The 26,854-nt window shown below is 41.6% G+C and overlaps 1 protein-coding gene across 1 annotated transcript; it reads right to left on the bottom strand.

Annotated features, from left to right (window-relative positions):
- Positions 1 to 1,893: 1,893 nt before the first annotated feature.
- cratb (carnitine O-acetyltransferase b) lies at positions 1,894 to 24,829 on the bottom strand. Its single transcript, XM_035793519.2, has 15 exons — positions 24,330 to 24,829; positions 15,849 to 16,079; positions 15,505 to 15,623; positions 13,706 to 13,759; positions 13,264 to 13,417; positions 11,800 to 11,974; positions 10,425 to 10,515; positions 10,146 to 10,233; positions 9,839 to 9,939; positions 9,541 to 9,660; positions 7,635 to 7,757; positions 6,885 to 7,020; positions 5,745 to 5,807; positions 5,516 to 5,653; positions 1,894 to 3,867 (listed from the first exon to the last, which is right to left on the bottom strand). The coding sequence occupies exons 1-15, from the start codon at positions 24,378 to 24,380 to the stop codon at positions 3,664 to 3,666; spliced, it is 1,848 nt and encodes a 615-aa protein (XP_035649412.1). The 5' UTR covers positions 24,381 to 24,829; the 3' UTR covers positions 1,894 to 3,663.
- Between the last annotated feature and the right edge of the window lie 2,025 nt (positions 24,830 to 26,854).

Here is a 26,854-nt window from a genome sequence, read left to right on the forward strand (position 1 = left end):
GTTCATGCAAGTGTAGCGAAATGCTTGTGCTTCTAGTTCCGACAATGCAGTAATAACCAACGAGTAATCTAACTAACAATTCCAAAACTACTACCTTATACACACAAGTGTAAAGGGATAAAGAATATGTACATAAAGATATATGAATGAGTGATGGTACAGAGCGGCATAGGCAAGATGCAGTAGATGGTATCGAGTACAGTATATACATATGAGATGAGTATGTAAACAAAGTGGCATAGTTTAAAGTGGCTAGTGATACATGTATTACATAAAGATGCAGTAGATGATATAGAGTACAGTATATACGTATACATATGAGAATGACACACCTACTTATTCAAGGGTTTTCTTTATTTTGACAATTTCCTGGTCGAATTGCTGCAAAGAAACCACCAGTGGTGAAAAAAGTACCCAATTTTCATACTTGAGTAAAAGTAAAGATACCTTAATTAAAAGAAAATTACTCAAGTAAAAGTAAAAGTCACCCAATAAAATACTACTAAAAGTATTTGGTTTTAAACGTACTTAAGATTCAAAAGTAAAATTATAAATACTTTTAAAAGTCTTATATTAAGCCAACCAGACAAAACAATTTTCTTGTTCTTTAAATTTACGGATAGTCAGTGTCACAGTTCAACACTCAGAGATAATTTACAAACAAAGCATTTGTGTTTATTAAGTCCACCAGATCAGAGGCATGAGGGATGACCAGGGATGTTCTCTTGATAAGTGCATGAATTAGACAATTCTCCTGTCCTGCTAAGCATTCCAAATGTACTTTTGGGTGTCAGAGAAAATGTAAGGAGTAAAAAATACATGATTCTCTTTAGGAATGTAGTGGAGTAAAAGTAGTCAAAAATATAAATAGCAAAGTACAGATACTGAAAAAAATTACTTAAGTAGTACTTAAAAGTATTTTTTACTTAAGTACTTCACACCACTGGAAACCACTACAAAAGGACACCAATAAGAAGAGACTTGTTTGGGTCAAGAAACACGAGCAATGGACAGTAGACCGGTGGAAATCTGTCCTTTGGTCTGATGAGTCCAAATTTGATATTTTTGGTTCCAACTGCCGTGTCTTTGTGAGACGCAGAGCTGGTGAACGGATGATCTCTGCATGTGTGGTTCTCACCGTGAAGCATGGAGGAGATGTGATGTTGTGGGGGTGCTTTGCTGCTTACACTGTTGGGGATTTATTTAGAATTCAAGGCACACTTAACCAGCATGGCTGCCACAGCATTCTGCAACAATATGCCATCCCATCTGGCTTGAGCTTAGTGGGACTATCATTTTTTTTAAACACGACAATGACCCAACACACCTCCAGGCTGTCTAAGGGCTATTTGACCAAGAAGGAGAGTGAGGGAGTGTTGCATCAGATGACCTGGCCTCCACAATCACCTGACCTCAGCCCAATTGAGATGGTTTGGGATGAGTTGGACCGCAAAGTGAAGGAAAAGCACTCAACAAGTGCTCAGCATATGTGGGAACTCCTTCAAGACTGTTGGAAAAGCATTCCTCGTGAAGCTGGTTGAGAGAATGCCAAGCGTGTGCAAAGCTGTCATTAAGGCAAAGGGAGGCTACTTGGAAGAATCTCAAATATATTTTGATTTGTTGAACACCGTTTTGGTTACTACATGATTCCATATGTGTTATTTCATAGTTGATGTCTATTATTCTACAATGTAGAAAATAGTAAAATAAAGAAAAAACCCTTGAACGAGTCCAAACTTTTGTCTGGTACTGTATGTATATTATATCTAACCCACATACGACTAAGCAAAATAGACCACTAAATGAACTGACTCCAGAAGATAAATAGCAATATGCAAAAACACTATAGTTGAGTTACAGTAATAGGCAATCAAGAAATGTCTGAGAAAGGAATTATAATTACAAGTGTATTTAATTACTTTGTAAAATGAATGAATTCACACACAAGGCATACCGCTTAAGTTACAAGGCAATACTGACATTAACAAAGCATATATACTGAACAAAAATTTAAATGGAACATGTAACAATGAATGTAGTGAGTTAACAGTTCACATAAGGAAATCAGACAATTGGATTAATTCATTAGGCCCTAATGACTGGGCAGGGGTGCAGCCATGGGTGGGCCTAGCCAGGCCCACCCACTGGGGAACCAAGACCTGCCAATCAGAAGGAGTTTTTCCCCACAAAAGGGCTTTATTGAAGACAGAAATACTTGAGTTTCATCAGCAGTCCGGGTGGCTGGTCTTAGACGATCCTGCAAGTGAAGAAGCCAGATGTGGAGGTCCTGGGCTGGAGAGGTTACGCGTGGTTTGCAGTTGTGAGGCCAGTTGGACTTACTGCCAAATTCTTTAAAAAACATTTGAGGCGGCTTATGGTAGAGAAATTAACATTACATTCTCTGGCAACAGCTCGTGGACAGTCCTGCAGTCAGCATGCCAATTGAACGATCCCTCAAAACTTGAGACATCTGTGGCATTGTGTTGTGTGACAAAACTGCACACATTAGTGGCCTTTTATTGTTCCCAGCACAAGGTGCACCTGTGTAATGATCATGCTGTTTAATTATCTTCTTGATAAGCCACACCTGTCAGGTGGCTAGATTAAATTTGTGCCAAAAATTGGAGCAAAATAAGCTTTTGTGCATATGGAACATTTCTGGGATCTTTAATTTCAGCTCATGGGACCAACACTTTACATGTTGCGTTTATATTTTTGCTCAGTATAGAAAGCACCAGTTATCCTCAGAGAAGTTTGATAAAATAATAATACTATAGTATCCATGTTTGGTATTAATCACACATTCAATAGTGAGTCCTCTGAATACTCAAAGAGAGATGTACATTTTCTCCCCTCAGAGGGGGTATGGCTGACTAGTCCTTGGTTATTGTCCTTTCCTTGTGTTCCTGGACAATTTGCCATGCAGTTCCAGGTGATAGAGAGCACATAAATTAGGGCTGAACCTACATGAGTTTACTAACAAAACTGGACAAGCTGGGTCATGAATAGAGCTCGGCTGAACCAAATTGCAGGATTTCATTCCTTTCAACTGCATTACAAAAGCACAGGAAGAAACAGAACTTATGTGCATCCAGGGAGAGCGCAACAGTACTCAGAGCTCCAGCTTTATGCAGACACAGGCAGTTTGTTAACATTTGGTCTTTTTTCAGGAATCTGCCCACAAAATGAAAAGTAATAGACAGACTGGATGGTTGACCAACATTCTCATTGGACTGCCAAAGCATTGCAGCAAACAAGATTCCAAATTGCATACAAAACACAGGTGGTATTAGATAACATACAGTAAAATCTATTTCGTCGCCGGTCAATAAAGCAGCTTATCAAGTAGTCTGCTATGGCCTTAAAAAGTAGGGACATAAAACAGTTCTAACAATATTATTCAATTGCCCTTAAGTACAAACAGTAACATAAACCTAGCAGCAAATCAAGCTAATGCTAGCACATACAACAAAGGCCAAATATTCCTTTTTAATCAAAGCATTAGCACCTCAGACGTTTTTCATTTAAGTCCTGGATTATATTCATTAGGGCACACAACTGAAAAAGTTAAGAAACATGAGCATTTCTTATTGGACAATGGCTGGTTTTCTTATATTTGTTGCCTAATGAATACACACTCCTGTTGTGTCAGATAGCACAGCACTATACAGTAGGCTGCAGTAGCTCCTGGAGCTGGCAGAGGGTGCTGTGCAGTGTGGCGGCCAGTGTCTCAGCCTGGGTTTCCTCACAGCAGTTGAAGGCTGTTACGGAGAAGTGGACATGGTCCGACTGGGGGTTGTAGCACACAGCGTATCCGTCTGGGACGAGAGGTCCGAAACACATTACACTGTCCGTGTTTGCAGGCACCTAGTGTAAGGGGTTTAATATAGTTGAGAAGTTGGGGGAGAAGGAAGACAGGGTATAAAGTTACTTTCACATATGTGGCAAAATAAATGCATTTTTTACAGATCAAACAATTTACTTTAAATTGGTTTGCACAATAGTTCCCTAAATGTGTGTCTTGCAAACATTTCTGAACATGGTACCCACAAGACGATAGGTGTTAACCAATAAATTGCCAAACATCAGGTAAAAGCCTTAAAAAAAAATATATATATAACACATACACTTGCAGATCTGCAACTTGTTTAGCAACTTTATAACTCAGCCCTACTCCAGTACCGTGGACACTATTCTGGTAAAAGGGCTCAATCACAAAGTTTTACACCACTCCAGCCGACGCTTGGCACCGCGCATGGTGATCTCGTGCTTGTGTGTAGCTGCTCGGAAATGGAAACCCATTTCATGAAGCTCGGTAGTGAGTGTTGCAACGGAGGACCAACTATTTGTACGCACTGTGTGCTTTAGCACTTGGCCGTCCCGTTCTGTGAGCTTGTGTGGCATTCCACTTCGCGGCTGAGCCGTTGTTGCTCCTAGACGTTTCCAGTTCAAGATAACAGCACTTGAAGTTGACCAGGCCCGCTCTTGCGGGGCAGAAATTTGACAAACTGACTTGTTGGAAAGGTGGCATCCTATGATGGTGCCACATTGAACATCACTGAGCTCTTCAACAGTAAGGCCATTCTACTGCCAACGTTTGTCTATGGAGATTGCATGGCTTTGTGCTCGAGTTTATTTACCCGTCAGCAATGGGTGTGGCTAAAATAGCCAAATCCACTAATTTGAATGGCATTCTAGGTGTCCACACTTGGCATTCTAGGTGTCCAAACTTTGGACTGGTATTTTATTTATATATATTTTTTCAAGCAAACATTTTGCTGGGCATTTGTTTGGAGGCCAGGACTGCTTGGCCCTCTTCCAGGGGACACTTATTCATGCGGCTCTCTGCACTGGTCGTGACCTAGTTCACCTGCAAACAAAGATATTTATCAACATCTTCAATGTCTGGGTTCGGGAGTTGAGGGGGAGGGCATGTGCTGGGAGCGCAACTCCAGAGAGTGGATTGAGCGGCACCACTCCACACCTCTCTGATTCAGGAGGGGTTGGGTTAAATGGGGAAGACACATTTCAGTTGTACAACTGACTAGGTATCCCCCTTTCCCAATGATTGCTTATGGCAGTATGAAAGAAGTCCTTTTTGAGAATTTATGTTACACCTCCACCTTTCCTCCCCCCACCTGAAGAATGAAATGATGTCATATCATTCATGAAAACCAATACAAATATTTAACTTTAAAACAATTCACTCAGCCGATACCCAATTAAGAATGAATATGCATAGCCCATTCATTCAAATTAATTTATTTACATGAATGACTTGAATACAATGACAAATCCCTGATGTAAATAGGATTACCTGGCAGGATTACCTGTTGACTTTGATAAACTACAAGTGCGCACAAAAACACCATACTAAACTACATGTAAAGAGAGAGGGACACAGACCCGATATAATATTGCATTATCCGACACTCACCTTTAGATTACATAATTATATCCTGTCATTGGAATGAATGTTGCAATCTTGTCCACTCCCAATGGAGTTGAACTTTACCTGTCCTGTTCTCAGTTTCCAGTGGGTGGCCAGCCCATAGGCGGTGTCCATAAACAGTCTGGGCACGCTCAGTCCCTCCTCGATGGCCTGAAGCTTCAAGCCCAGCAGGTGGCGGTCGATGGATTGTCCTTTGAGCGCCTAATTTAGAAAAAGGTCAGAAGTAATTAGATGACAGAATAGTTAAACAAATTACTGAGACGATGGCAGCAGAAGCATTGGGTGTAGTCACCTGATCAGTGAGAGTGACGTAGGTCTCTATGGCCTCTCTGAGTAATTCAAGCTTTGCCTCCCTCTGCAACACACAAATAGAGCGTCAAGACGCATCAACAATGTCAATTAATAGAAACCCTATGTAAAGCTGCCATGTATTGTTGGCTTTGTTAATAACTGCAAGTAGGTTGCTTTTCTCAGCCACCCACGAAACAAGAGATTGATAAGGGCGAAGGCACAACACAAACCCCCATTAAAGCTAGAATCCGTAACGATTTGTAAATCACCGTGTCCATTTGGGATAATACAACAGACTTACTGCAAACAAAAACTTCTCTAATCACCTGTGGTGGCGAAATGGGCTTTTGAGATCATTGTCAGTGCACATTTGTTGATATTCCTTGCTAGTTTGTAAGTTATTTACCCAGTTACCGCTCATTTATGGTCAGCAAACAGAGTTCGTATGGTCATAAAAATCCTGGAAAAGCCATGGTTTGTCACCTGCGTATGCCGGTGCGAGTGGGCCGGAGGAGAGAGACATAGCAACATAATAATGATAAAAACAACTAGATATTGTGTTGCCTGGAAAGTTGTCAGTAATTAATGTCATTGTCATGTCCTAAAAAAATACGTTTCACAGGCACGCAATTGACAAACGAGTGCGTTACCAATGCTACATACTCATGTTGTAAAACCATCTCTCAAGCGCTCGATATTGGGACTTGAGAAATAAACCTGACACGGTTGAAAAGCTGTGATTCCCCTGTAAATCAACACTGTTAAAAATATTCTTCAAATGAGCCAAAAAGACAAATAACTCACATTCTGTCAATTAGAACTCTGGAATATTTTAGCCTTACAAGATTATAGACAAACATCTCATAGTTACCTTGCTTTGAAGTAGCCTACCGTAGTCATTTGATCCCTAATTCATTGAATGAGGGAATTATTTTATAAAGAAAGTATTTGGTTGTAATATTTTATATAGGCTACTAAGGGTGGCCAACTATCCTCCAGGAGAGCCTTAAAGGGTTCGTGTTGTATTTTGAGACAGGCTTGAATATGCAAAGAAGCCAACAGGCTTAGGCCAGTAGCCTACACTTTGGTCTGATTCTCTATGGTAATAATAATTTATTTTATTTAGTAAAATGCTTCTCACCGAGATAGAGGGGTCATCAAAGGTAAGCACAAACTTGAGCATTTGATTGGTGGGAGAGCGGATGTAGTCTGTGCGCCCCCCTCGAAACATCCTCTGGGAGGCAATGTCACAGGAGGCACAAACCTCATTGTGAACTCTGATGGAGAAAAGGAGAAATGGGAGAGCAGTTTGCTTTAACATTTGCTGTGTTGCGTGATGTTTTGAACTGAATGACACGTTTCCCCAAAATGGTGTGCACCGTTCATCAATAACCTTTAAAATATACTTGCTCCCTTTTCGTGGGTGCGGCCTTATCAATCTGGGTGTGACCATCTGAAATAGCAAAACTCGTGCAGCACACCATATGTATGGTAACTGCCCTCTGGGCCACCATAATCTCAATGTTTTTTTCAACTGGTCATTCAGTACAGTACCGTACCGTTTCAGTTGAATTCAACATTGCAAACAGTTTTGTTGTACTGAACGCAACGCAAGTATTGAATTTGGACACAGTGATTGTTGTTAATCAAAACTCATTTACAAAATTGAAAATGCAGATATTCCAGTCAGAATTGGCTGCCAAGAATATTTATTGTCCCATTTATTAACCACGAGAATATAATGCTTCTTGTGTGAAAATGTACTAGCATGTCTAGGAAAATCAGTACCACAGTTTGAAAACATGAACTGCACACATCATTTCCTTATTATTGCATTCGGTATCCTAGTTTGAGGCTGAATGCCCTTTGCAAGTGATTCCTATGAGCTCACTTGTAGTAGGCCAGCTGCAGTGCCACCTGGATGAAGGCGTTGGGACTCAGGTTGTGCTGTTTGGGCAACTCCTTCCCAAACCTCTGGAAGTTGAAGCAGCGGATATCCAGGTCGTTGATCAGTCTGTGGGGGGGAGACAAATTCATACTCCATTAATAAAGCATCAGATTACAATGAATCGAACTGATCAGCTCTCTTGTTCAGACAATTTATGAATACAGGCCCAGGTTAGTTGTTGAATTCAAATTATAAAGATGACTCTATGACTCTTCACTCCGTTGGGATAGAAATGTATCGACAGTTGGCAGTTTAGCCACAGGATGGCAGCAAATGTGATGAACCCAGGTAAACACAGCCAGCTCAGATCACAAACAATTACTTAAAATAGAATGAGTAGGTCAGAAGGCAACAAAGCCTTACTATGCTGACCGTGTTTTGTCAAGGTTACATCAACACTTAGGGCAGCTAATCGTGTTTACACTCCTCCATTTGCTTTGGTCCATGTCACTTTCATTTCAGCTGAGTCGTGTTGAAGTTCATAGCAAAGCAAACATTGACTACACAGAGGCCGGGTGCTTCTTATCTTTGTCATTGTAGTACTGTATCACCAACTACACTTATGCACTCAGTGTTAGGAATGTAGTCTGAGGTGTGATGAACCAGTCAGTATGCGCACCATATAAAAATTCTGTGCGTCAATCTAATGAAAATTGTAAAAATCCCCATCAAAATCTGTCAGTTTAAGCTATTGATAGTTTTTTTTTGTATGGGCTGCGTGTCAATCCAGCACTATCTCGCCCTTCAAAATCTGAGGTGGAAAGTGGCAGAGCTACAGAGCTGTTTGTCAGACCAGAAGACATCCCGAAAATCGGTCTTCACGGAAAACAGTTTGGCCTACTAACTAATATGTAAAATAAAAGCAATGCTTTTTACCAATTTTTCTCCCCAATTTCGTGATAGCCAATTGGTAGTTAGTCATGTTCCATCGCTGCAACTCCCGTACGGACTCGGGAGAAGCGAAGGTTCGAGAGTCATGCATCTTCCGAAACACGACCCTGCCAAGCCGCACTGCTTCTTGACACACTGCTCGCTTAACCCGGAAGCCAGCTGCACCAATGTGCCGGAGGAAACAGCGTACAACTGGTGACCGAAGTCAGCGTGCATGCGCCCGGCCTGCCACAGAGTCGCTAGAGCCCAAAGGGATAAGAACAAACCCTCCCATAACCCGGACGACGCTGGGCCAATTGTGCGCCACCTCATGCGTCTCCTGGTCACGACCGACTGCGACACATGCTGGAATCGAACCTGCGTCTGTAGTGACAACTTAGACCGCTGCGCCACTTGGGGGCCTAGTGTGTTCTCCTTTTGACTCCTTCCGCATATTTGCAATCAAATGACAGAATTTTCTTAACTCGATTTCCAACGGACATGCTACTGATTTCAAAACTCAGTCCTCCAGAAAGTGTAGAGCATTAGCAAAACTTTTGCAGTTCTTTGTGATATCTTTAAAAAAGAAGCACTAGAAAGGATTACCTACACATACTGAGCAGCTCATGTTATAGACAGAAGCGTGCTACATGGCAGACCAATCCGAATTCATCTCTCTGCATGTCCAGCCCATCATTGCTAGCGGGAAGGTTCCTGACATTTTCCATGGCTACAACAACTAGGCTTGTAATTTCCCAATTGTATTTGTATTTACAGATGGCATACAAGTTTGTTATTAAAAAGGCATTTAGATAAAAATAAAAGTACGTTCAAATGCCTCTCCTGTGTAGTGACGCACGACAAATGCCTGGTTTCCTGAAACGAGTCACACATTTAGACCAAATAAAAGACTATGATATATAATAACACAAGAGTAATGAAACAATGCATGACAAATGCATAGGGTATGCAAACTCACATATCAAGGTTTTGCTTGGCATGCTCGATATCTCTCTTAATCTCACGGTCAATGTTGAAGTAAAGCTTCTTGGGCATCTGAAGTGGGATCAAAGGGGTTTTCTTTGGGTCCGGTTTCTTACTGCAGAGAGAAGAACGAGGGTAAATGTTAATTGGCATTGTGTGTTTTTTATCAACTGACTTCAACTTCAAGTATTTTGAAATCATAAAAAACTGACGTGAATACCGTATACATACAGTATGTAATTGCGCAAGTAATGCAGCAAAAGTAGATAAGACCCTCCCCTGTCTCATCTCACCAGTATTGTAGAATGTGATCCAGAAGAGTGGCTATTGGTGGACCTTCAGCCGTGGCCTGCTCATACAGAAGCCCCCATGAGCCATCCTCACCCACCACAAACTACAAGAGGAGGAGGAATAGTGGAAGGGAAAGGTAACTAATTAGTTTACCAACAATTGTTGCTCAGTCCATTATCATTTATGTTTATTGATTTATTTTTATTTCAGTGTTATATAGCATTTGGTGCCCAGCCCATATGGACTTTTCATCAAGTATGGGATCTATGACTGGTTGGGTCATTTGGATAATTCTACTGCTCCACTCACCTGCAGTGTTTTGTCAAACCAACGATTGCCGCTGTTCGAGTGTGTCCCGCCCCCATGCAGGATTTGAGCTGCCATACGACTGGAGTACCTGTCAGTCAAAGTAACACAGAACTTCATTGATTACTGATGCGTTTTGGATTATTCGATTTAATTAGTCATGAAGTCCCTGGTGTGTCAAACATAACTGAGCAAAAAGTATTCAGACTGTACAGCAACTTGCATTCAATTTGGAAAAAAAATAGTAAGACAGGCTGAGAGAAAAAATATTGTGGCTCATACTTATCATCTGAGACCCTCATGACTGGAGAGTCCAGACACAAGGTGAAAAGTCCCTTCTCAATTGCTCGCACTGACTCCTTGTTCAATTTATCTGGGTAAGGAAAAGAGGGAGAGCATGAAAAAAAAGGTTACGAGTTAAAGCACTCCTTACTGAAGATAACAATAATTTATGACTTCAGAGACGTAGCGACCAATGTTCCCTCTAATTTTTTTCACCACTGAGCAAATTTCAGGTCTGCTGAGCGTGAACGTAGTGAAAATTCTTTGCAACTTCCAGCGCGTGTTTACTGTGAACACTGAGGCTGTACCTGCTTTTAGTTACAGTTAACAGTGGCCAAGTTGGCTACTGTTGCCATTTGATCATAATGTGGGCCTACCATCAAAAACAACCGAGAAAATGCATCCCATAACATTTTAACATGGAAATAGCTGTTCTATCATTCAGCCTTACATTCCATGAAACTTTTGATAAAACATGCAGGTTTGAACATTAACCTGTTTATCCACTTGTCCTTCAGACAAGGAGGTGACTGAAAATTGTTGCGTTATTTGATGCAAGAAACCACTTTACAAAATACAATGTCTTATTATTATTATACCCTCTGCCTATTGGCTACAAAGCTTATTCAAGCCTGTCTTAAAATACAACACGGCCCCTTTAAGACAAAAAAAAGCTCTTTACCAGACTTTCTTTTCAGATGTCTAGAAATGTACACGTTTTATGCTCTTATAGGAAGCAATCACTCCCCCACTGCTGACTACAAATAATGTATAACTGAGCTAATAACTCACTAACTAGCAAAAGATATTAACAAAATGTGCACATGATCTCAAAACAACCACATCTACTCACAAACCCAGCTGTAAACACAGTCCAGTTCAAAATAAATGGCACAGATCCACACGGGCCTACTGCAGCTCTGATCAGTTACGTCCACCAGTCTCTGTAGATTAATAAGGACTGAGTAGTGCGCAATGTAATCCTACTCCGAAGCATTCTGCATCCAGCAAAATATCTTGCATAGTTAAGTTTTGTTTCACTAAGTTGCATTGAAAGTGACTAATATTGCATTGATTCTATCACAATTGACACAGTAAAGGGAAACATCGGTGGTGTTAACAGGGGAAACTCTAGGAAGTTGAGTGAAGTTCAATCTCGTGCGTCTCTCCGTGGGCTGATATTTCATCTGTGCTCTGCACGGCAGTCACTGGGAGCTGCGTGGCATTCTCGGGGTTACTGCGCGCCCGTGCGGACATTACTAGCAACATGTATTTGAAAACAGTGTGATCCTCTGCATCACACACCCTGGAACGTCCCATACTCTGGGTATGTTTATGGGTATGTATAGTATAATGCTGTGTCTATCGTGTCTACCTTTAAGCAGGCGGCTGTAGGCCTGGCCCCAGGTCTGGCGGTGCTCGCTGGTCAGAATGCCCATTGGCTCCTTGTCAGTCTTCCAGGACTCAGCCCTGATTCGTAGAAGCTGGGCGTGGATCTGGCTCTCTGTCATCCGAGAGCCATCGCTATTGTATACGTCCATCTGAAAGAACTGGGCGGGACAGAATAGAGAATTGAACTGTGATGTGGAAAAGCCAATCAATGCTTTTGTCACTTCAAGGTTAGATTACTGCAATGCCCTACTTTCAAGCTGCCCGGATATGGCACTAGGCCTAAATAAACTTCAGTAAGTGCAGAACACAGCTGCTACAATATTGACTAGAACCAAATAATTTCATCAAATTATTCCTCTGGCTAAAGAGGTGGGGAGATCTTCATGGACTATACACTGCCTTTGTTTTCAGGGTACTAAGAGAGTGGCAGGTCTGATATTCCTTAAGTGGTGTGTAGGCTGTTCCTTAAGTGGTGATTCAAAGTAGCCTAGACAAAAATCTGACCATAGAAACGCGGAGGCAATTATTTTAGAATTCCACATGCCATTTAAACCAGTTGCCCATTTGTCATGTTCTATTGATTTTCAAATCAACTTTCTTTCATTGTCCAGTGGCCAAAGGCACAATAGTCATACTAGCAAACCATGCTAGTTGTTGCATCTTTAGATCTCCCTTTCTAAATGTCTAATGGATATTTTCATCTATGTGACATGAAACCTGCATGCATACAGTGCACTCTTGACAGTGTTTTCCAGCTAATTACATTATGAAACAAACATTTGCGCATAGCTACACTTATGTGAATAATAGTTGATCAACATTCAAATGTCCAACATTTTCCTAAAACCTGGTCTTAGGCATGCTTTCACTAACTCCCCTCCCGTAGGATCTGGGCCCTAGGACCGTGCCTCAGGACTACCTAGCTTGACGATTTATAGCTGTCCTAGTCCCAGTCATTATATATTTTTAGTTTGGTATGCAGAAAAAGCTCTGCCCTCTATTGCCACCATGAATATTATTTGACCCTGCTGGTCATCTATGAACATTTCAATGTCTTGAATTACTTTTAAACGTTAACGTACTCTTAAATCTACACCCAGCACAGCCAGAAGAGGACAGGTCACCCACCGTTCTGAGCCCGGTTCCTCTTTAGGTTTCTTCCCAGGTTCCTGCCTTCTAGGGAGTTTATCCTAGCCATTTTGCTTGTGAGTGTGCATTGCTTGCTCTAAGGGGTTTGAGGCTAGGTATCTGTAAAGCACTTTGACAACTGCTGTTGTAAAAAGGGCTTAATAAAATACATTTGATTGGGTATCATTGCCATGTTTATTAGTCTGTAATATGGGATCAATTGGAGCTGTCCCCTTCGCTCTGTGTAGCCGCTCTCATCTTGAATTTTTTTTTTTAAACGTTAAATCCTTTTCTGATGCATACTGTGGGTCAAGCTCACCTGGTAGTTCCTCACCACTGTGATGTGGCGGGCACGGCTGTGATGGGTGATAGTGTCGTGTTTGCGGCCTGGGATCCGACAGGATGAGAAGAGGAGGGGAAAGAGCTCCATACAGAGTGGCTGGCCCCGCATATACTCCACTGGCAAACGGCCACTGAGATACAGAGAGAGAGAGAGCATACAGATACAGTTACTGACAGTATGACGTAATAAATGTAGACTGGGTATATAAACCAAAGCATACAGGCCAACACAGAGATAGAAGGTTAAAACCCTAAAATAGCTGTGAGAGAGTTTCTGCAACCTAGGATACAAATATTGATATGGTTCACCATTTGGTGAAACATGACTTGGAAAAACTGGTCAGTAATATGTAGCTAATATTAAGGCTTCAGGTCTAAGACGGCGTATATGTAGAGTACAATCGTGAAATGGCACTTACTTGTCTACTAGATTTTTGAAATCGAGTGCAGCAGCAATCAGCTTGGATGCAAACCTGGGTCGACACAAAAGATGTTAGAGAACGGCCCAGACAGAGTACTGTTTGTTCAATGCAAATCAAACTTCACCTTGCAACATACTACTTTGTGCATTATCATAAAATGGGGGTGGAACTGTTAAAAGTTCCTCATATGTCCTACAGCTATAGATAGGATATAGATGTATGAAATGTATGAAATAACATTCGGAAAGTATTCAAACCCCTTGACTTTTCCCACATTTTGTTACGTTACAGCCCTATTCTAAAATGGATTCAATAGTTTATTTTCCCTTTATCAATCGACACACAATACCCCTTAGTGACAATGCAAAAACCGGGTTTAGACATTTTTGCAAATGTTTATTTACTCAGTACTTTGTTGAAGCACCTTTGGCAGCAATTACAGCCTTGAGTCTTCTTGGGTATGACGCTACAAGCATGGCACACCTGTATTTGGGGAGGATCTCCCATTATTCTCTGCAGATCCTTTTCGAGCTCGGTCAGGTTGGATGGTGCTTCACAGCTATTTTCAGGTCTCTCCAGAGATGTTCGATCAGGTTCAAGTCCGGGCTCTGGCTAGGCCACTCAAGGACTTTCAGAGACTTGTCCCGAAGCCACTCCTGCGTTGTCTTGGCTGTGTGTTTAGTGTTGTTGTCCTGTTGGAAGGTGAGCCTTTGCTCCAGTCTGAGGTCCTGAGCGCTCTGGAGCAGGTTTTAAATCAAGGATCTCGCTGTACTTTGCTCCGTTCATCTTCCCTCGATCCTGCCAAGTCTCAAAGTCCCTGCCGCTGAAAAACATCCCCACAGCATGATGCTGCCACCGCCATGCTTCACCGTATGGATGGTGCCAGGTTTCCTCCAGACATTACGCTTGGCATTCAGGCCAAAAAGTTCAATCTTGGTTTCATCAGACAAGAGAATCGTGTTTCATGGTCTGAGAGTCCTTTAGGTGCCTTTTGGCAAACTCCAAGCGGGTTGTCATGTGCCTTTTACTGAAGAATGTCTAGCCACTCTAGCATAAAGGCCTGATTGGTGGATTGCTGCAGAGATGGTTGTCTTTCTGGAAGGTTCTCCCATCTCCACAGAGGAGCTCTGTCAGAGTGACCATTGGGTTCTTGGTCACCTCCTTGATCAAGGCCCTTCTCCCCTGATTGCTCAGTTTGGCTGGGTGGCCAGCTCTAGGAAGTGTCTTGAAGGTTCCAAACTTCCTCCATTTAAGAATGATGGAGGCCACCGTGTTCTTGGGGACCTTCAATGCTGCAGAAATGTTTTGATGCCCTTCTCCAGATCTGTGCCTCGACACAATCCTGTCTCGGAGCTCTACGGACAGTTCCTTCGACCTCATGGCTTACTTTTTGCTCTGACATGCACGGTCAACTCTGGGACCTTATATAGACAGGTGTGCGCCTTTCCAAATCAAGTCCAATCAATTGAATTTACCACAGGTGGACTCCAATCAACAGGGTGAACCTGAGCTCAATATTGCGTCTCATAGCAAACGGTCTGAAAACGTATGTAAATACAATCGTTATTTTTTTTTAAATTTAAAACCACCTGTCTGCAGTTGGACCGACTAAGTTGTTCTCACTCTGTACTCAGCAAATCCACAGCTACAAATGCTGAGTGAGTGTACAACATCATCCAACCAGATCATGTCAACACTGGTGACTGTGTACATTCAGCAAACCAGCCTACTCCTCTAGTATCTCACAGGCACATAGTGCATACAGGTATGCCAGTATGTTGCTGACTGGCACTCACACAAGCTGGCCTCTCCAGTCTGAGAAGTCCCGCTTGGGCAGGGAGATGGCCGGGTTAGAATGCACGGGCAGGGGCTGTCTGCTCTCCAGGTACGCCCACTGCACCCACCAGTCAGATATCTACAGTAGAGGACAGGGGAAAGGACAACAGCAAAACAACTATCAATCATGCAGTACAGTTCAGAAAGGAGGGCAGCTGTGGAAAGAGTGAAACTCAAATTAGCACCATGCATTGTGTGTACTATAAAGTGTCATCCAAAATCACACACTCCACTGATATTTTCTTATCTCAGTCTATTTATGTCGGTTACAAATTGTGCATAATTTCCCACATCGTTTGCATACCCAATTGTTGGAGTGTCTAGCTCGTCTCTCCAGTCCCTCTTGAAGTTGCGGACCGAGTCCCCCCTCTCCGCAAAACTTTTGGATATTCTTGCGGGTGTGGACAAGCTCTTCTTCAGGTATCAGGGGCTCCAGGGCTCGTAGGTACCCCTGCAGAGTCTGGGCCAGCGGGGGCACCGGCTGGGCGGGCACCAAGGAGGAGAAGCATCTCTCCTGGCTGGATCCAGACACAACCTACATGTATGTCCAGATAAACAATGTTGAGTAATACGATGAGTTGATATTTGAACAACAGTTAAGTTTGAACATTTGTTATTTGGGTCACCCAGGGGTATTTCGGGGTCACCCACCTAGGGACAGTAGGATCTGGAAAAACTCCATTTGATTCGAACTAATGTTCATTGTGTACGTTACCCTACGTTGTCAACATTGCATTCTAGGCGCTAGCTCAAAAACCCAACATTAGCATGAATTACGTGAATAAGAAGCACATGACAAATATTTTCCAAGATGTGAAATAAACTTGTTCTCTGTAATATCGTATATCTTTGAAATCGTGACATTACGTCCTTTCGAGGGAAATAGGCAGGTTTCTCGACTAATGCTGCATTCACAACATCTTGTCATTTGGTAAATACCAGCATATGACTGGGAAATATCCACTTGAACGCTCCTCCAACTGTAATTACTAGAAGGAAACTCGTCCATCCTCACCGTGCTCCAAGGTATATCAAGCCTTTTGTTTATATACTCAAAGCTCCATTAGTAGCTTATTTAACTGGGAGTCTGTCAGGTACTCAGCAGGAAGGTCTGATTTAACTATTATTGAAACAAGACCTTGATGGAAAAAAAACTGGAGGCCTCTTACACTTCAATGTTGTGATGCAAAAATACTAGCAAAATGCATAGCACTCAGAATTAAAAAAGGTTTCTACCAGGTATTGTTCATCCTGATTAGACAGGTTTTTAACATGGACGATATATTGGAGATAATCTACGATAACTACTAGAAATACAAGAATATGAAACATCTAAGAAGCCAAGCCTGGTATTCATAGCAGATTTTGAAAAGGCCTTGGTTAAAATAAGACTGGATTTCATATATAAATGCATGTTTTTTTTACATTTCGGTTAGTCTCTTATTCAATGGGTAAAAGTAATGTATAGAAACCCCAGATGTGAACAGTAAATACTTCAAAGAGTTTTGAACTTTCAAGAGGCTATAAACACGGGTGTCCGATGTCACCATATCTTTTCGTTATGGCCATCAAAATAATAGCTATTAAAATCAGATCAAATAACAGAGGATTAGAATCCAAGATTTAAAAACAAAGGTGTCCATGTATGCCGATTACTCAAGCTTTATATTAAGTCTGCAAGCTAGAACCCTGCAATGCGAGGCCAGAAAAGCGAGGCCAGAAAAGTTATCGGATCTTTAAAAAATGTATTTACATTTAAGTCATTTAGCAGACGCTCTTATCCAGAGCGACTTACAAATTGGTGCATTCACCTTATGACATCCAGTGGAACAGCCACTTTACAATAGTGCATCTAAATCTTTTAAGGGGGGGGGGGTGAGAAGGATTACTTTATCCTATCCTAGGTATTCCTTAAAGAGGTGGGGTTTCAGGTGTCTCCGGAAGGTGGTGATTGACTCCGCTGTCCTGGCGTCGTGAGGGAGTGTGTTCCACCATTGGGGAGCCAGAGCAGCGAACAGTTTTGACTGGGCTGAGCGGGAACTGTACTTCCTCAGTGGTAGGGAGGCGAGCAGGCCAGAGGTGGAGGAACGCAGTGCCCTTGTTTGGGTGTAGGGCCTGATCAGAGCCTGGAGGTACTGAGGTGCCGTTCCCCTCACAGCTCCGTAGGCAAGCACCATGGTCTTGTAGCGGATGCGAGCTTCAACTGGAAGCCAGTGGAGAGAGCGGAGGAGTGGGGTGACGTGAGAGAACTTGGGAAGGTTGAACACCAGACGGGCTGCGGCGTTCTGGATGAGTTGTAGGGGTTTAATGGCACAGGCAGGGAGCCCAGCCAACAGCGAGTTGCAGTAATCCAGACGGGAGATGACAAGTGCCTGGATTAGGACCTGCGCCGCTTCCTGTGTGAGGCAGGGTCGTACTCTGCGGATGTTGTAGAGCATGAACCATTTAAAATATTTAAACTTTTACATTACCCTGCAGTTTACCTATAAAATGGGCTGACGGTGAAGTAGACATACTTGGTACTCATAACACATACAGTTGAAGTTGAAAGTTTACATACACTTAGGTTGGAGTCATTAAAACTAGTCTTTTTCAATCACTGCGCAAATTTCTTGTTAACAAAACTATAGTTTTGGCAAGTTGGTTAAGACATCTACTTGGTGCATGACAAGTATGTTTTCCAACAATTGTTTACAGACATATTATTTCACTGTATCACAATTCCAGTGGGTCAGAAGTTGACTGTGCCTTTAAACAGCTTGGAAAATTCCAGAAAATTATTTGGCTTTAGAAGCTTCTGACAGGCAATTTGAGTCAATTGGAGGTGTACCTGTGGATGTATTTCTAGGGCTACCTTCAAACTCAGTGCCTCTTTGCTTTACATCACGGGAAAAACAAAATAAATCAGCCAAGACCTAAAAAAAAATAAGGTCTCCACAAGTCTGGTTCATCCTTGAGAGCAATTTCCAAATGCCTGAAGGTACCACGTTCATCTGTACAAACAATAGTACACAAGTATAAACACCATGGGACCACGCAGCAGGCATACCGCTCAGGAAGGAGACGCGTTCTGTCTCCTAGAGATGAACGTACTTTGGTGCGAAATGTGCAAATCAATCCCAGATCAGCAAAGGACCTTGTGAAGATGCTGGAGGAAACAGGTACAAGAGTATCTATATCCACAGTAAAACGAGTCCTATATCGACATAACCCGAAAGGCCACTCAGCAAAGAAGAAGCCACTGCTCCAAAACCGCCATAAAAAAGCCAGACTACGGTTTGCAACTGCACACTGGGACAAAGATCATACTTTTTGGAGAATTGTCCTCTGGTCTGATGAAACAAAAATAGAACTGTTTGGCCATAATGACCATTGTTATGTTTGGAGGAAAAAGGGGGAGGCTTGCAAGCCGAAGAACACCATCCCAACCGTGAAGCTCGAGGGTGGCAGTATCATGTTGTGGGGGTGCTTTGCTGCAGGAGGGGCTGATGCACTTCAAAATATAATAATTTTTACTAGGATTAAAGGTCAGGAATTGTGAAAAAAAAGACAGTTTAAATGCATTTGGCTAAGGTGTATGTAAACTTCCAACTTCAACTGTACATACATACATACAACGAGCTCTCCACAATGAATTTCAATAGAAAACTAGTCAAAATAGACAAGATCCTATAACCATGTAGAGGCAAATACCTATCTATTTATGGGAAGTTACACTGATTAACTCCTTAGTCTGGTTGGGTTGAGATTATTAAATATAAAAGCACTAAACCACTCTCTAAAAGCTTTACTTGAACCCAACATGGTTCTCAAGTAGATTACTAAGAAAAGCTCATCCATTGTTTAAAAATGACCTTTTTGCAGATTGCCTAGTCTCATTTTCGATTAATTGAAAATTATACTTATTTTCCAAAGTATGTCTTTTTTTTAAACAAGCGTTGCAGAGCTGATTTCAAGTTCATCCCCCAGAAAAGATGGAACAAATATTACAACAAATATTATGGTCGAACTGAAATGTGTTGGTTGATAAATTACCTGTACTTATGGAAAACATGTTTGAAAGGGGTATTTTGTTTTTAAAATGATATTGTAAATTGGAACGGTAGAGTTGTGTCTTTCATGGAGCTATCGGAATTGTATGGGGAAGGTCTGCTCAATCCAAGATGGATTACAGCATAACCCCAAAAAAATGGAGGCAGCATGTGGCAGTGGGAGGTAGGGAACTGGTTTGTCTGCCCAATATAAAGGATCAAAACTGTCTTGAGGAACAAAAATAACAAATAGGAAAGTATACCAGTTTAAGTTGAGGACCAGGACGTTGACAGCTGTGCCATACAGATTGCAAAATAGCTGGGAAGATATTTATGATGTACCGATTCCATGGCACAGGGTGTATGAGTAAAACGCTGCAAGACTCAAGACTCGTGCTTTTCAGCTAAAATCATTATACAGAATTCTTGCCACCAACAAAATGTTGATAATTGGGGCATACAACCATCGCAGCTCTGCAGATTTTGTTGTGAAGATACAGAATCAATAGACCATTTGTTCTGGTATTGCTCTCAAGTAGGGTTAGCATAAAGTTAATATTAGATTGACCCTAGAAATAGAATTGTTGGGAGATCTGGAGAGACCTGGTCAGTCAATTACTAATACTCTTAGTAAAAGTATTTATCTTCAACTCGCAGTCTGTGAATTCCAATTGATTAGATAGACCCTAACAATCAATTTGAATCTATCAATTCCCCATTCCATATATCACCAGTAGTACATTTACCATTAATTCCTATGGTCTAAATCTACAATGTTTGTTTGGTTATGGTAATGTCTGTTAATGAACTCAAAATGTTATTATTCCGGTCTTTTATCGTTCTCATTGTAGGAGTAGACACGTTGTTTGCAGAGCGCACAACCTATGCTGCACTTGTGAGAACCAAGTTTGTTTATTTCATTATATTTACAAGTTTTGTCAACTTAGTCAGGCATTGTCTTTTGTTTGGAGTGCTCCTGTCATTGTCTTTCCAGCTTTGTCCCCTTAGATAACCACTCAGTGTGAAAGGGGAAAAAGTCATACTCTGATCCAGTAGAAACGCCATAAAAATAGGCCTACCGGATGAATTCTTATCCCTTGAGCAAATAGCCTACAGCTGTGTCTGTCCCAAGCTCACTGGCACAGGAAGATTTGTGGGTCCAGAATATTTTATTCAATGTGGCAAGTTTGGTAGCACCAGCTTCTGGCCAGACCCAAGTTAATAGTTAATATAATTGTTTCAAGTTCATTGCAGACAGGGTTAAGTAGCCAATGTGATTGATCAGGATATTTTTTACCTGCAGGTTGCAGTGTTTTTATCTGTTTTGCTTTGTAAGCAATAGAAATTAAACCTAAAAAGTATCATTTTCATTTGGATAGAATTTTGATGAACCACAAGACAATGATTTTGAGACAAGACAATATTAATGAAACTGTTCCATGAAAATGTGCACATGAAAACCATAAATGGCACGCAGATTGGAAGAAATGGTAAGATAAATTGGCATTCCACATTAGCAAGTTTGCCAACTCCTACCAGCAACTTCAGGAGAGTAACTTTAAGGTTGTCTCTGGCTCCTTCGAGTCATTTGTGTCTTTCATCAAACAGTTGATTTTATTAAAACACAAGTGTGTTCATATATGGAAAAATATTTTTTATAATTTTGAACAATCGACTGGTCAAAAGACGATTTTTGGTCGACCAAGATTTTTTGTCGGGGACAGCCCTACTCTTATTATTGATATTGATTATTGTACTGCAATGTTGAGGGAGCTAGCATTTCACTGCACCTTCCTTTTATCCCTGCTGTAAACTGTATGTGACAAATACATTTGAATTGAAAACACAGAAATCCTACTCATTACTTTACATGCTTATTAACCTATGTCAGCCAGTACGGGGCACTTGACTCAAGCCCAGAAGGCGTCCAGTGCAAAGTCCATCCATTTGGGTACCCTGGACAGTTCAATGGAATCTCCTCATTGATTTTCCCCATCTCCTAATTTCTTAAAGTAATTGAGTGTCCTGTCAGTGAAAATCATATTCTGTTTTAACTCCTACCCAAATAGTGTTATTGATTCATCCTATACTCGTATCAGTGGCCAAAGCATAAATTGGAGAGATGGAATAAAAAAATACAAAAATAAAAACACTTTAAAAAACACCTAAAAAATGCTTGCCACACCAACAAACGATCACGGTCCAAACACACCAACAGTCATGAACAGGGCATGACAACACCTTTTCCCCTCAGGAGATTTGGCATGGGTCCCCAGATCCTCAAAGGGTTATACAGCTGCACCATCGAGAGCATCCTGACCGGTTGCATCCCCGCCTTGTAAGGCAACTGCTCAGCATCTGACCGTAAGGCGCTACAGAGGGTAGTGCGTACAGCCCAGTACGTACTACCAACCGAACTACATGTACAAATTACCTAGGATAACCTGTACCCCCACACGTTGACTTGGTACCGGTACCACCTGTATATAGCCTTGTTATACACTGCTCAAAAAAATAAAGGGAACACTTAAACAACACAATGTAACTCCAAGTCAATCACACTTCTGTGAAATCAAACTGTCCACTTAGGAAGCAACACTGATTGACAATAAATTTCACATGCTGTTGTGCAAATGGAATAGACAACAGGTGGAAATGATAGGCATTTAGCAAGACACCCCCAATAAAGGAGTGGTTCTGCAGGTGGTGACCAGACCACTTCTCAGTTCCTATGCTTCCTGGCTGATGTTTTGGTCACTTTTGAATTCTGCCGGTGCATTCACTCTAATGGTGGCATGAGACGGAGTCTACAACCCACACAAGTGGCTCAGGTAGTGCAGCTCATCCAGGATGGCACATCAATGCGAGCTGCGGCAAGAAGGTTTGCTGTGTCTGTCAGCGTAATGTCCAGAGCATGGAGTCGCCACCAGGAGACAGGCCAGTACATCAGGAGACGTGGAGGAGGCCGTAGGAGGGCAACAACCCAGCAGCAGGACCACTACCTCCGCCTTTGTGCAAGGAGGAGCAGGAGGAGCACTGCCAGAGCCCTGCAAAATGACCTCCAGCAGGCCACAAATGTGCATGTGTCTGCTCAAACGGTCAGAAACGGACTCCATGAGGGTGGTATGAGGGCCCGACGTCCACAGATGGGGGTTGTGCTTACAGCCCAACACCGTGCATGACGTTTGGCATTTGCCAGAGAACACCAAGATTGGCAAATTCGCCACTGGCGCCCTGTGCTCTTCACAGATGAAAGCAGGTTCACACTGAGCACATGTGACAGACGTGACAGTCTAGAGACGCCGTGGAGAACGTTCTGCTGAATGCAACATCCTCCAGCATGACCGGTTTGGTGGTAGGTCAGGCATGGTGTGGGGTGCCATTTCTTTGGGGGTGCACAGCCCTCCATGTGCTCGCCAGAGGTAGCATGACTGCCATTAGGATCCTCAGACCTCTAGGATCCTCAGACCCCTTGTGAGACCATGTGCTGGTGTGGTTGGCCCTGGGTTCCTCCTAATGCAAGACAATGCTTGACCTCGTGTGGCTGGAGTGTGTCAGCAGTTCCTGCAAGAGGAAGGCATTGATGCTATGGACTGGCCCGCCCGTTCCCCAGGCCTGAATCCAATTGAGCACATCTGGAACATCATGTCTCGCTCCATCCACCAAGCCATGTTGCACCACAGACTGACCAGGAGTTGGCGGATGCCTTAGTCCAGGTCTGGGAGGAGATCCCTAAGGAGACCATCCGCCACCTCATCAGGAGCATGCCCAGGCGTTGTAGAGAGGTCATACAGGCACGTGGAGGCCACACACACTACTGAGCCTCATTTGGACTTGTTTTAAGGACATTACATCAAAGTTAGATCAGCCTGTAGTGTGGTTTTCCACTTTAAGTGTTAATTTGAGTGTTGTTAAGTGTTAATTTAAGTGTTAATTTGTGTTGAGTGTTAATTTCGACTCCAAATCCAGACCTCCATGGGTTGATAAATTTCCATTGATAATTTTTGTGTGGTTTTGTTGTCAGCACATTCAGTTATGTAAAGAAAAAAGTATTTAATAAGAATATGTCATTCATTCAGATCTAGGATGTGTTATTTTAGTGTTCCATTTATTTTTTTGAGCAGTGTAGTTACTTCTTACTTTAGTTTATTTGGTGAATATTTTCTTGACTATTCTTGAACTGCATTGTTGCTTAAGGGCTTGTAAGAAAGCATTTCACGGTTAGGTCTACACCTGTTGTAGTCAGCACATGTGACAAAAACGTTTGATTTGAAATACCAGTTGGAAGCATTCACATGCTTTGAACTAGTTGAGAAACTAAAAGTACAGCTATCATGCTTGTAAACAAATTAATTAACAAATTGTTGCATTTAACTGCAGAAAAGTAATTTCCTTAGTAGATGGGAGAAGAGCGTTCATGTGGATTTTTCGAGGACGTATGTGGTAAATACCACCTTCCCACTTGGTCATGAACACAGCATAAATACATTTTTATGGGAAGGAAAACTAACTAATTTTGTAATTAATTATAGGTCATTTTCCATAGACATCTGGACAGTTCAAAGTATCTCTGGTAAGATGCAGAAAAATAAGGGCGTTCGAGTGATGTGCCAATCAAAACATGACCAGCCAGAACATACCTAAATAGGAAGTCTAAGTATGTATGGGGGAGGTTCCCCATACCAAAACAACTTCCAAATGCCACAGTATTACAATTCAAAAGGGTTTAACTATTCAGATAGTTTACGACTCACCCTAGACAGCCAAACTCTGCATGTTCTCGCAGTTATTTTTCTCAAAATCATCTCAACTCACGAGCCACTCCTTTACCGGATCAAAGGCGCGAAATTTCTTGAACAAGTGACCGAGAAAGTGTTTTGGAAAAAATATCTAGTGTACACTTTTCCTAAGTAGATAACCTGCTCAAATGTAGCCAGCTATCTAACTTGCTAACGACAAATGACAGGAGAGTTTTCTTCGAGTCCTTGCATAAATTTTGGGGTGTCAAAGACTTTGTTATTGTCCAACTGGTAAAAAGTTATCGTTCCAGGTTTGGAAACTTTGACGGGCTTTGACATGGCAGAAAATGGCAAACGCCAGCAGTCACGGTCCCTACAGAGCAGTGGTGAGAAATCTTGGGACTTTCGCAAAGAATTCAGATTAATTTCTCTAGCAAAAATAACACAGCTAAATCGACACGTGTCCAATGTTTCCGTAAGCCAAACCCAAAGAGCTCCTACAGAACAATGAGACAGATATTTCAGCGGATGTATAAATGTGAAGCACCCGCTTGGCGTTTCCACTCCATACCAAATATGGTAGTAAGAGGAGGACCTTCCACAAAGGTGTGAACGATCTGAGAGACAAGGCAAGAAGGGCATTCTATGCCATCAAAAGAAACATAAATTTCAACATACCAATTAGGATTTGGCTAAAAATACTTGAATCAGTCATAGAGCCCATTGCCCTTTATGGTTGTGCGGTCTGGGGTCCGCTCACCAACCAAGACTTCACAAAATGGGACAAACACCAAATTGAGACTCTGCACGCAGAATTCTGCAAAAATATCCTCTGTGTACAACGTAAAACACCAAATAATGCATGCAGAGCAGAATTAGGCCGATACCCACTAATTATCAAAATCCAGAAAAGAGCCATTAAATTCTACAACCACCTAAAAGGAAGCGATTCACAAACCTTCCATAACAAAGCCATCACAAACAGAGAGATGAACCTGGAGAAGAGTCCCTAAGCAAGCTGGTCCTGGGGCTCTGTTCACAAACACAAACACACCCTACAGAGCCCCAGGACAACAGCACAATTAGACCCAACCAAATCATGAGAAAACAAAAAGATAATTACTTAACACATTGGAAAGAATTAACAAAAAAACAGAGCAAACTAGAATGCTATTTGGCCCTACACAGAGAGTACACAGCGGCAGAATACCTGACCACTGTGACTGACCCAAAATTAAGGAAAGCTTTGACTATGTACAGACTCAGTGAGCATAGCCTTGCTATTGAGAAAGGCCGCCGTAGGCAGACATGGCTCTCAAGAGAAGACAGGCTATGTGCTCACTGCCCACAAAATGAGGTGGAAACTGAGCTGCACTTCCTAACCTCCTGCCCAATGTATGACCATATTAGAGATACATATTTCCCCCAGATCCACAAATAATTCGAAAACATATCCAATTTTGAAAAACTCCCATATCTACTGGGTGAAATTCCACAGTGTGCCATCACAGCAGCAAGATTTGTGACCTGTTGCCACGAGAAAAGGGCAACCAGTGAAGAACAAACACCATTGTAAATACAACCCATATTTATGCTTATTTATTTTATCTTGTGTCCTTTAACTATTTGTACATTGTGTATATATATATATATATATATATATATATATATATATATATATATATATATATATATATATATATATGTATGTATATATATATATATATATATATATATATATATATATATATATATATATATATATATATACAATGTACAAATAGTTAAAGGACACAAGATAAAATAAATAAGCATAAATATGGGTTGTATTTACATATATATATATATATAATATGACATTTGTAATGTCTTTACTGTTTTGAAACTGTTGTATGTGTAATGTTTACTGTTAATTTTTGTTGTTTTTCACTTTATATATTAACTTTGTATGTTGTCTACCTCACTTGCTTTGGCAATGTTAACACATGTTTCCCATGCCAATAAAGCCCTTGAATTGAATTGATTGGAACGAGATGGATTTTGGCTGACATTCTGCAAATGTTGTAATCGATGAAACATTTGATTTCAATACAGTTATGTTCCCAAAACTAAAATATGCTATGAAAAGAGTGGACTACGATTTGTAGACTTCACCCTTTGCAAAAGTTTTTTTTAACTCGCGTTGTTGCACAAAGGTGAATTGAGTTATTGCACACGCGCACTTCAGGATAGGCGTTTCCTAACGGACATATGCAGATGTATGCTAGAACACGGCAATGGGATCACGCTAGCTCGTGCTTCTGCCCACCTACTTGCTTGTTCTGCCCGCTATGACTCATTTGTTCACATTGGAAATGACAGGCTGTGGTCTATCTTGCTTTACTTACAAAATCTTTGAAGCTACTCACACGTTTTACTGCTTCTTCTTCTTCTTCTGTGGATTTTATATGGCGGTTGGCAACCAACTTTAAGGTGCATTACCGCCTCCAACTGGACTGTAAGTGTGGCTCAGAGAATGTTCTTCTTATTCGGTGGTGTTA

The sequence above is a fragment of the Oncorhynchus keta genome, chromosome 19 (genome assembly GCF_023373465.1).
Source record: "Oncorhynchus keta strain PuntledgeMale-10-30-2019 chromosome 19, Oket_V2, whole genome shotgun sequence".
NCBI classification, from domain to species: domain Eukaryota; kingdom Metazoa; phylum Chordata; class Actinopteri; order Salmoniformes; family Salmonidae; genus Oncorhynchus; species Oncorhynchus keta.

Coding starts and splice junctions, on each gene's coding strand:
- cratb (XM_035793519.2), bottom strand. CDS start 24,380: ATGATTTTGAGAAAAATAACTGCGAGAACATGCAGAGTTTGGCTGTCT. Junction 7,021..7,634: donor CTGCAGCTGGCCTACTACAA/GTGAGCTCATAG, acceptor TTTCTCCATCAG/AGTTCACAATGAGGTTTGTG. Junction 3,868..5,515: donor GGAAACTGAGAACAGGACAG/GTAAAGTTCAAC, acceptor CCCTTACACTAG/GTGCCTGCAAACACGGACAG.